Source organism: Sciurus carolinensis, chromosome 9, assembly GCF_902686445.1.
Source record: "Sciurus carolinensis chromosome 9, mSciCar1.2, whole genome shotgun sequence".
In the NCBI taxonomy this organism is placed as follows: domain Eukaryota; kingdom Metazoa; phylum Chordata; class Mammalia; order Rodentia; family Sciuridae; genus Sciurus; species Sciurus carolinensis.
The window spans coordinates 72,221,453-72,233,527 of record NC_062221.1 but is presented as its reverse complement, the minus strand read 5'-3'; the positions used below and the strand labels follow the sequence as shown (position 1 = coordinate 72,233,527).

General features: G+C 33.2%; 1 protein-coding gene across 11 annotated transcripts in view; it reads left to right on the top strand.

The window, feature by feature from the left end:
• Stxbp5l (syntaxin binding protein 5L) overlaps positions 1-12,075 on the top strand; it is a 424,978-nt gene that overhangs the window by 79,865 nt on the left and 333,038 nt on the right. For all 11 annotated transcript variants that reach the window (XM_047563364.1, XM_047563362.1, XM_047563358.1 and 8 more), the window contains exon 3: positions 11,460-11,557. In XM_047563364.1, the coding sequence (XP_047419320.1) occupies positions 11,460-11,557 (98 nt within the window). The remainder of the gene's footprint in view (positions 1-11,459; positions 11,558-12,075) is intronic.

The window sequence follows — 12,075 nt, the reverse complement described above, 5'->3', positions numbered from 1 at the left end:
TTCCTCCCTTTGCTGACTTACATTGTTGTTTTTCATTTCTTCCTCATGCAATATTTTGCTGGGACTGTTCCGTAGAGCAGGCCTTTTATTTGTAAATTCTTTTAACTTTTGTTTATCATGGAAGGATTTTATTTTGTCTTCAAATCTGAAGGTTAGTTTTGCTGGATATAAGATTTTTGGTTGGCAACCATGTTCCTTCAGAGATCAAAATATGTTGTTCCAGGCCCTTCTAGCTTTTAGGATCTAGGCTGAGCGATCTACTGATATCTGTATTGGTTCCCTCTTTTTGTAATCTGATGCTTTTCTCTGGCAGCCTTTAAAATTTTGTCTTTATTTTGTGTGTTAGGCATTTTTATTGTAATGTGCCTTGGTTTGGATATGTTGTAATTTTGTACATTTGTTGTTCTGTAAGCCTCTTGTATTGATTTTCCATTTCATTCTTCATGTTTGGGAAATTTTCTGATACTATTTTATTGAATAGGTTGTTCATTCCTTTGGTTTGTATCTCTGTGCCTTTCTCAATCCCAATAATTCTTAAATTTGTTTTTTTCATGATATCCCATAGTTCTTGGAGGTTCCGTTCATAATTTCTTACCATCTTTCAGTGTAGTCACCTGTATTTTCAAGATTAAACATTCTGTTTTTATTGTCTGAGATTGTATTCCAAGTGATCTATTCTGTTGGCGATGCTTTCAGTTGAGTTTTTTATTTCAAGGATTTCTGTTTTTTTTTTTTTTTTCCAGAATCTCTATTTCTTTGTTGAAATGATCTTTTGCTTCCTGCAGTTGCTCTTTCAACTGCTTATTGGAGTGATCATTCATTGCCTGCATTTGCTCTCTTATTTCATCCTTTGCTTCACAAATCATTTAATTATGTATATTCCTAACTCCTTTTCTGACATTTCTTCTACCATGCTGTCATTGGATTCTATTTTGTATTATTAAGGGCTTTTGTATTATTAAGTATAGAATCTTTGTTTGGAACAGTTTTTTCCCTTGTTTTTTCATGCTGTTCATGTATCTTCCCCTATAGCAGTGCAGTTTTGGATTATTACAGTTTCCCCCATAGGCTTTTGTGTTTATATTTTTCTGAAGATGCTGTGCCAATTTAGATATTATCAGAGGAACACATTATTAAGTAACATAATGACTCTGCAGGTTTCCAAAACCTCTTCTTTAAGGGGCAAATCAACATTAGCAGCACCCAGTACAGACAATATGCAGCCCTAAACCAAATATCCCCTATGAATAGGTTAACAGTATTGTCATAATAAACGGAGAAGAAGAGTTTGATTATTTTCTACAGTATAACCAACAGATTCGCTAAGATTTGTCTACAGTTTCTAATGGTGGACAAAGAGAATGGGGAGGGGTGTAGGATTAACTGTTAATGGGATAATAAAAGTATATTGAAGTCCTATATCATAGGAAGAGTGAGAGCAGAATCAAAAGAAGTTGGTTTTTACGTGAGAAAAGGGAGAAAGAGACTCTGAGGAAACAGGTAAACAAAAGAAAAACAGGGCAAGAAAAATAGAGAAAAACTTTAAAATTCTCAGAAAGGAGAAAAAATATCTACACTATAACAGTCATATACTATTCAAACTTTCCAGTCTTCAGTAGCCTGATGCATTTGAGGTACCTGACAATGAACTTCCAGTCTCGAGCAGGCATCTCAGGATGGGATTTGTCACACCTAAAGATGGCAGCTTCCCCTTCCTGGATAATCCAAGGTGGCTGCACTGGCTTCCAAATTTGTTGGCAGATGAGGAGCTGAAGCATGGGGCATAGACGTTGAGTCCGAGTGGTGTGTTGTTGGTCGGGCTGCAGGTCCTGGAGGTGGGGCATGGTCTGTCAGGCCAGGAGTCTTGCGGGTACTGTGACAATGGACTTTGAGGCAACAGTGGGCAACAGGTGATCCCCTGGTGTCCTGCAGGTGATATGCAGGTACTGGCAGATGATTGTCAGGTGAACCTCTGGCAGTAGGTGATGGGTAGGTGAAACGCAGATGATGGGCAGGCAAGAGGCAGGCAGACAGGCAAATGGCAGATGATAGGTGGCAGTCAGTGAGTAATCTGTACTCAAAACTAGGTGATATGCTTGCAGAAGGCAGGTGATTGTGGTGGTGAATGGGGTAAACAGCAGGGGATTGATGAGCAGGAGAGACTGCCTCACAGAGAAACAGATTTTCCTCTACTTGAAACCTGAGTTATGGAGCAACAAGGAACGTAGACTCCCTCTAGTCTGCCATCTTGGATCAGACTCTTTTGACTTTTATAGAAAACTCTTTTGTGTTTATATTTTTCTGAAGATGCTGTGCCAATTTAGATATTATCAGAGGAACACATTATTAAGTAACATAATGATTCAGAATCACAAAGTCCTTAGGGACTAAAGATTACATTCATAAGAGGTAGCAGCAATCTATAAAAATCTAGCTGATCTTCAAGTCGTCTTATATAGACAACACTTGCAATGACACTTAGGTGATGAAGAATATTATTTGCTTTTATCTTGTAAGCTTTTATTTTGCTTTTATTTTGTAAGCTGAAGTTCCCACAATTTATAAGCTGGGATCTGGAGGACTCAATTTAAATTAAGGAAGGGAAAAAGGTGAAATATATGTTAACATAGTAATTTAAGAAGTTAGTGTGAAGTGTATGTATTTAATATCTATACTTACAGGTGAATAAATTTTATTTTGCCATAATTTATATTATGCTGCTGGATTTGATTTGCTAGTATTTTGTATCTGTATTCATAAATCTTTCTTGCTTTGTAAGCTGTAAACCGAAATTATATATATTGTGTAATGTAATGAGTTTCCTGTAAATCACTGCTGCTTTTCCCACCCCCATATAAGTACCTCATATTTAAAATGTTAAAACAGAGTTTGAGTAATTCGGGGAAGAGTTTGGGGGTGAATTAGTGACAAGCACATAAAAACTAAGCAAATGAAGATAATAAAAATCCCAAGGAGCAAAACATTTTGTGTGGCAAAAAAGAGAATAGTAACAATAAAATGTGAACAGCTATGATTTATTGTGAGACTGGGGATGTGAGAAGTACACTTACATGTGTCATGGGGCGGGGTACAAAGGAGGGGATTCTTTTTTTAAAAGTCAGTAAGTAGCAACTAAAATTGTTTTCTTGAGACACATTAGAGAAAAACACCAAAATAAATTGCAGAATGAATTAGGAAATGAGAAAGGGAAGGGACAAATTACTTTAATGAGTATGCCATATGCTGACTTGTTAAACTGTATATCACTGAGTGTGATAAAAAATGAAACTAAAATTGAGAAACCAAGATTCTTTATGTCTACTTTCAAATATCTTGTAAAGTGGAGGGGATTGGTGCTTTGTTCTTCTATAATTTTATTATCAACTCCCTTTTGGATCTTTGAACAAGATAATTTTCTCATTCTTATAAAAGAATTTCTAATTTTACTGTGAAATTAATACCAATGACCAGTGACATTTGCATGGACAGGCAGTTTGCCACCCTTGTGATTATACAGTAGACTCACTTTAAAAAAAAAAAAAATCACAATGTGATGGAGTTTCATAAGAACTGGTTATTTCTGTCACCGTTATGCTACTCTAGGTGTCATATGCCTCCCATATTCCTTTTAGTCTTTTCTTTTCATCAAAGAGAGGAAATTATTCAATACCTTCAGTAATCTGAGATGACATCAGATTTAGGGAAGAGCTGGGGGCATACACGAATAGCCCAAAAACCCCTCAAGGTTCAGGTGATTTAACTGTTCTTAGTAAACATGTAAATGGAAATTGGGCCTTTTCCAAATGATGATTGCTACCCAGTTCTAGTACTAATTGTTTTTTGCTTGCCAAAGTGGCAAAATAATGTTGTATCTGTCTGAATGTTGTCTACTATGGAAGAATAACCCAGATATTTTGATCTCAAATTATATGGATTCATAACTCAATTCACAAAATTTGAGACAATTCATTTCCATTTTCTGGATTCAAGATCTGAAATGAATCTTCTCACTGCACCCCTTCTTTGTAACATTTGTGTGAAGTATAATATTTGTAGACTGAACCAGACAAGTAAACTAATATTAGAAAAAGTATATGCTATGTAATCATAACTATTTATAGGTGACTTTTACACCTGGAATTTTTAAATAAAATTACTGCATAATTGCAATATTCTATATCCTGTTGTTTTTTCCATACTTTCTAGTTCCTAATGCTTATTACATTGTATTATTAGGTAAAACCTGGTGCATTGCTTCTAGGAATTCTGTGCTAACATAGTGATATGATAGCTTTGGCATATAAGTACTCTTTGGATATGGATAAATGTGTCTAAATCAAAAACATGTTCTATATCATCAAAATTCTTTCATTTTTCAGGTTGACAATTAACCCAGGAGAACATTCCTCATAAATTAACTTGATAGTCTACTAAATACTTATCTCCTTTTAGGAAGGAGTGGTTGCAGTGTGAATTAGGATGAGCATTAGGCTAATGTAACAGACCATAATAACTGTGACTTAAACAATATAGAAAGTTTTCTCTTTTTTGAGTCTTCCAAGATAAGTGATCCAGAACTGATTCAATGACTGTGTGCTGTTAAGAACCCAACATGATCTTTCTATCTTGTTGCTGTGCCATCCATATGGCTTCATCTCATATTCTGAGGTAGCTGTTCCAACTCCTGTTATTGTATTTCCCAGTCATTAAGAAGGTGCAAAAAATTAAGGATTGCTTGCTTTTAAAAGTATATATAATTTCTGTTCTCATTCTGTTGTTTGGAATCTAGTCTAGCCAGCAGTGGAGGCTGGGAGATAAGATTTTTAACTGGATTGCTATATTCTGAACTAAATGAGGAAATAATAGACAGTCTTCATCATATGTTGTTTGGAGTTGTTTTGAAATATAATAGTATTAAGCCTTACAACCAGGCCTAATATAAATTCTACTTTGCTTCATTGTTCTTCCTGGTCCTTCTATGTATATATCTCCTTAATATATATTGAGGAAATGAAAATTAAAAATAAAACATTCAGCCTTTTCAGAATTGCTAGCTTGGTTCTGCTTAGATTCTAATAAGAGGCACTGTGTCAGATTAAAAAGTAGGAAGATATCAAAAGTCTTTTTGTTTCTGGTAATACCTCTTGCAGTATCAGCAATGAGCAGAGATTTGTGTGTTTTGTCTTTAACGGTAGTAACTTCCTTAAATCAGGGCAATATGACCAGCCCTTACACACATCTGTAATCAATTCTTTCTTTGCTCTAAATATCTAGAGAGATTTGTGTAATTGTTGATATAGTTGACTGCTTCATCTCATCCCTTGTAATATTTTGAAGGGAGAGTAAAACAAAAGAAAATTAATGAAGTAAAGAAGCATTAAAAAAAGTTAAGTATTTAAGAACCTCAAGTTTTTATTGTTGATGATGACCAGACTTTGCTATTATTTTACCTTACTAACTGAGCATAAACTATAATATTTCAATAACCCTTTCTGACTCTCTAAAATTGAGAATTTTTTACCTTTACACTGTCATCTTTATACCCTGTTCTGTGAAGTTTTTCTTCTTGCTTCCATTTTCTATCTACATTTTATCATTCCATTTGATGACCTTGATTCTTTTGAAATCACCTCAATACCCTAAGTAGCCCCAATATCTTTTTCTGGAGGGGACCAGGGATTGAACTCAGGGGCAGGCACTCAGCCACATCCCCAGCCCTATTTTGTGTTTTATTTACAGACAGGGTCTCACTGAGTTGCTTAGCACCTCGTTGTTGCTGAGGTGGCTTTGAACTTGTGATCCTCCTGCCTCAGCCTCCTGAAACGCTGGATTACAGACGTGTGCCACTGCGTCTGGCAGGCCCCAACATCTTAGTGCATACTTTGTGTGATGATATGATTTGGTATTATTGAGGAGAATAATATCCTTTTGTTTAAATTGAGATACATACATAAAGTATACATTTCACTGATTTTTAGTATATTCACAGAGCTGCACAACAACCATCACAGTCAATTTTAGAACATTTTCATCATACTGTTAAGTGTCCACTTAGCAGTCAATTCCTTTTACCCTGAACACTAATATAAATTGTTTCTATAGAGTTTCCTGTTCCATACATTTAATTTAAGTGGAATTATATAATATCACTAGTTTTTCAGTTAGCAAAAAATTTTCAGTGCTCATCCATACTGTAGCATGTAATCAGTGTGCCAGTCCTTTTATTGGTAATATTCCTTGTTATGGACATAGAATATTTTGTTTATTCATCAATTGAAGGATATTGAGGTTGTTTCTTTTTGGATGTTTTGAATGTTCATATTAATATTTAAGGTTGATTTATATTTTCATTTATCTTGAGTTTATATTTAAGAGCAGAATTGCTGGGTCCACATGGTAACTAGAGTTCACATTTTGAGGTACTGATAAACTATTTTCCAAAGAGGCTGCATGATTTTATATTCCCACTAAAATGTATGAAGTTTTCAGTTTCTTCACATCTTCATGAACATGGATTAATATATCTGTCTTTTGATTATAGCCATTCTAATATTTATGCAGTTGTATATAAGGTTTACAATTTCCTAAAGGATAATGGTGTTGTGTATCTTATAATATGATTGTCATTTGTATATATTGTTTGCTTACAAATCTTTTGAGATCCTCTTGCCATTTTTAAAATGAATTATTTTTCTGTTTATTATTGAGTTATCCAAGTTATCTAATTTTTATACATTGGATATGAGCTCCTTTACAGGCAGTTGATTTGCAAATATTTTTCCTATTTTGTGGGTTGTTCTCTTTCACTCTCTTCATGGTATCCTTTACAGCACAAAACTTAATTTGATAAAAGTTCAATATGTCAATTTGTTCTTTTATTTTGGACTTTGGGTGTCATATTTAGTAAAGCATTGCCTAACGTTACACAGTGTAGATATGTATCAAAACATCATGCACAAATAAGGGATCCGACTTACTTTTTTAGCATGTTGATATTCAGTTGTTGTTGCAACATCACTTGTTGTAAAGCTATTCTCATTGAATTGTCTTGGCACTGTTCTATATCAAACTACTGAAAACGTGAGGATTTAATTCTGAAATCTCATTTGTTTCATTAATCTATATGTCTGTCCTTATGCTAGTACCACATTTTCTTTATTACTATAGATTTGTGTAAGTTTTGAAACCAAAAAAAAAAAAAAAGAGTCCTCCAACTTTGCTTTTGCTTTTTGAAAGTTGTTTTGCTATTCTTGTTTTCTTGAATATCCATATGAATTTTGGAGTGAGTTTTTTAATTTCTACAAAAAAGTCAGCTGGGATTTTGATAGAGATTGCTTTTATTCTAAGATCAGTTTGGGGAATATTACCACCATACCAACACTGTCTTTTAATCCATGTATATGGAATGTCTTTCCTTTATTTAGATCTTTAATATTTTTCAGTTTTTAGGACACAAATTCTACACTTATTCTTAAATATTTCATTACTATGAATGTTGTTTGTTGGAAATGTAATTATTTTATTTCATTTTTTGGAGAGTTTATTGCTTGTATATGTAGACACAATTGATTTAAAAGTTTTAAAATTTAATTTTTATCTAGAGCTCTCATAAAATTATTCAGTAACCTTATGGGAAAGCATTGAGTTTCTACTCCCAATTTTGCTACATGACAGATCAAGAAACATATTTTCATAAAAATGCTTTGAATCAGTTATATCAACTCAAGTTTTCTCTATATCTGAGAACAGTAATATCATTTTTCTTCTATTAGTATTGATGGAATGCTTGATTATGAAAAGTATCCTGTGCAACTATCAATAAATAATGTTTGTTGAATGAATGATTGTGTGAATAATTTTTAAATTACATGTGGTTTCTGAGCAACTGTCTCCTGACAAACATGGATCTAAGAGACATGTTTGAAACAGATTGACTTAGCAGTTAAAGAAATGTAGTGTGAAATATGAATTTTGAATTGAGCAAAAAGTATTAGTTATAAATGAGCAACAGTGGAAATCTCATCATAGTTTGTCATTAGCATAATAATATCCTCAACAGGTCTCAAAATTGTTTGTTTAGTTTTATTTTTTAAAAATATTTTATCTGTACACTATAGTTATATACAATAGTGAGGTTAACTTTGATATAATCATGCATGCATGGAATATAGTTTGCTCCATTTCAGTGCCCAGTACTTCCTATTTCTTTCCCCTCCTCCCTCTCCCTGTTCTTCTTCCTCTATTCTACTGGTCTTCCTTCCATTTTATTGTTTTCTAATTGGTGTTTTATAAATATACATAAATGTGAAATTCACTGTGGGATTTGTATGTTAGTTTTTTATAATCAGTCTCGCTGAACTCCTTCATTCTAAATTTTTAGTGTGTTTCTTGGGGTTGTGTGTATACAAGGTTGTATTATACACAGATACTTTTATTTCTTTCAAGTCTTGCTGTGTCTTATTTCTTTTTCTTGTCTAATTGCTCTGAATAGGCCTTCAGAATAATGTTTAATAGAAGTGGTGAGAGTGCATGTACTTACCTGTTTCCTAACCTTAGAAAGAAAGCATTAATTCTTTCACTAATTGGTATGATGTAGCTGTAGGTTTTTGTACATGCTGTGTATTACATTGAAGAGATTCTCCATAATTCCATTAGTTGAATGCATTTTAAAATTGGCAAGATGTTGGATTTCCTGAAATGCCTTTTTTGCATCTATTGATAGGATGAAGTGATCTTTGTCCTTTATCCTATTGATAATTTTAATTAAATTTTTCAATTAGTATGATATGTCAAAATACATCCTACTGTCATGTATAACTAAAAAGGACAAATAAAAAATTAAAAAAATTTAATGTTAAACAGTCTTGCATTCTTGTGATAAATCTCAACAAGTCATGTTGCTAGAATCCATTTGATAGTATTTACATCTATATTAATAAAAGTTGTTGGTATTTAGTTTTTTTTTACTCAACATGTCCTTGTCTGCTGTTTGTTTTCTTTTTTTAAATCAGGCTAATATTGACTCATCACTCATTGAATGAGTTGGAAAGTGTTCTGACCTCTTGTTTTTTAGAGAGGAACTATATTTTCTGATTTTTATAATCCACAGTGCTCTGTAGGAACAGTATGAATCTCTTTCTCTTGACAATTTCATGTTGCTGAATCTACATCAGAAAGAAAGTGTGTCAGAATCAAGAGGTAAATATTCCAGTTAAGAGTCATGACTTAAAATGGTTTTTCTGTATTTGTATTTTTACCAACTGTTAGGCAGAATTCAAAACACCCTTGATCCATCCAAGGGTAGCAGAATACTGACTGTGCACTGAGTATAAATCCCAAGAGAGGATTCCTACTACATGGAGGATAGGAAAGATCATCACTATGCCAATCATCAGGAATAGAAGTCCATGGAAGTCCAGATACTTCTTCCCATTACATTTTGGTATCATAGTTGCTAAGAAAAACACAATGAGTCAAACACTGGATGGAGCAATCATTTCAGAGAAGAGACAGCTCAATATCAGCTTCAGTGATGTATGTCAATCCTCTATGGCCACCAGGTTTCTCCCAGCAGCTGATATAGAACATTGAGTTTTCATAACCTCTTGTGGGCTAGAAGGACCTCATTCACACTCTATATAGAATAGATATAGCAGTGGGGTTGGCCACATGCCATGTGATACACATGGTTAGCAAGAACAAAGGAGCATAAATTGGACTTGCAACAGAGAAAGATATTCTCACACAAGGCAATGAGCTAAGCACAGGCCATGTAGACTTTTATCTCTCAGTAAGGAAGTATTCCAGGTTCAATCTATTCCCATGCAGCCAAATTGGTATCAAAGACTGTATGAGACTGCCTTTGTCAGCACTAGTATAGTTGAAAATTCTTTGTTGATTTTAAAATAGTAGTTGGTTGTTTAAGAACATCATGAAATATTCATATTATAATAGGCTGCATGACCTTTAGATACATTCAAGTACATTTATACATTTTTGTGGAAGTATTTCCAGTGTTGAGTGAAAAAAAACAGATCATTGATCTGGATGGGTATTATATAATATATACATGCATACATGTTCATATGTGCTCTAAAAGAAAATGAGGAAGTTATGCATTGAATGCCTTCCAGTGTTTTCTCAGGGGAAGAGTTTTAAATTAACTACATGCTGTAGTTGCTTTTTTTTGTCTTGACTATTTATAAGTGTAGCAATTTGTTATTAAAATATTTCAACTAGGAAATAGTTCTGGAAGCACCAGATACGCAGATGAAGTGAATATAGAATCTATCCTTTGCTGACCTCAGTCTTCTACCCCTTTGAAAAGATATAGCATATGCCATATTAAAATGAATTCCTTTCTAACATTACATGTTCCTTCTCATGTTAGTCTTTTTCTTAATTAGCTCCTTATATTTTTTATCTTTTTTGTTTTTCTTTTGTGTTAATATGAAAGCTTTCAAACATCAGAAAAGTTGAAAGAACTTTTCTCATGTGTATATTCTTACCACCTAGATTTGACAATTATCATTTTGCTGTATTTATCACATATCTTTTCATTCTTCTCTTCACCTGTCTGTATTTTGGAGGTGAGTTTTCACCTTGCAGATGTCAGTACAATTTAACATTTCAGAATGCATATCATTAAAGTTTAGTATTCATAATATATTTTTCTTAACTCTTTTTGAAGTGTACTCTACAGAGAAATCACAAATTTTATTGTATAATTTGATGTTTTGACCATATACATTTGTAATATAACCCTCTATCAAAATATCAAATATTACTTTCACTCTGTTAAGTTCCTTTATACCACTTTCCAGTGAGTTCTCCTCAAAGTAACCAGTATTCTGATTTTTTTCACCATAGATTTGTTTTTCTTATTATATAAGTAGAATCCTACTGTGAAAAACTCTTGTGAGTGACTATTTTACTTAGCATAATGTTTTGGAAAATCATCCATGTTTTGCATCTATCAATAGTTTATATCTTCTAATTATTGAGTAGTAGTTCACCATTTGAATATACCATATGGTGTTTTAAAAAAATTATTATACCACAGTTTTGTTTTATTTTGGACATTTGGGCTTTTTCCATTTTTTTTTTACTACTATAGATAGTAGTAAATGCTAGTTGTATAATTAAGTAAATTATTTTGTGGACATATATGTTTAAATTTTTCTAGTTGCATACATAGGCATAGAATTGCTAAGTCATGGACTAGGTATACTTTTAGTTTTATAAGAAACTGCAAGATATTTTTCCAAACTGATGTAAAATGACATACTTTATATTTCCTCCTACAATGTATGAGAGTTTAGGTTACTCCATATCCTTGTCAACATATGGTGGTAATTTTTTTCTTTTAAAAATAAGTTTAGTCATTCTGGTTGCTCTGTATCTTGTTATTGTAGTTTTTATTTCTGTCATGACTGTTTTTGCTATTTGCTCTCTTTCAGACTGTTCGGCATGGTTTTCCTTATCAGCCCACAGCATTGGCCTTTGATCCGGTTCAGAAAATCTTAGCTATTGGAACAAGGACAGGTGCTATACGAATGTATCCTTAATTTTTGGTTCATTATTACCTCCATTAATATTAATTAAATGTCCTTAAACATTCAGGTAAGAGAAATATTTTTGACTAAATAAAAATTTTATTGCTTCTTTAGAAAAGAATGACTTTTGCCAAGTGCTGTGGTACATGCCTATAATCCCAGCGACTTGGGAGACTGAGACAGGAGGATTGCAAGTTCGAGAGGCCTTAGCAATTTAGCCAGGCCCTGAGCAGCTTAGCAAGACCCTGTCTCAAAATAAAAAATAAAAAAGACTGCGAATGTGATTCAGTGGGTAAGTGTCTCTGGGTTCAATCCTCAGTACTCCTCGTCCCCCACAAAAGAGTTATTATTGTGAAAGTAAAATTTATTGACATGATTTTAGTGTCATTGAGATTCTTTAAGATTAGTTTTGATGTCCCTTCTTAAATTCCTTTATTGGTAGTTTGTGTTTTCTTTTTCCTGACAATCTGGTTAGAAGTTTATCAATTGTATTGATTTGCACAAAGAATCAACTTATAGA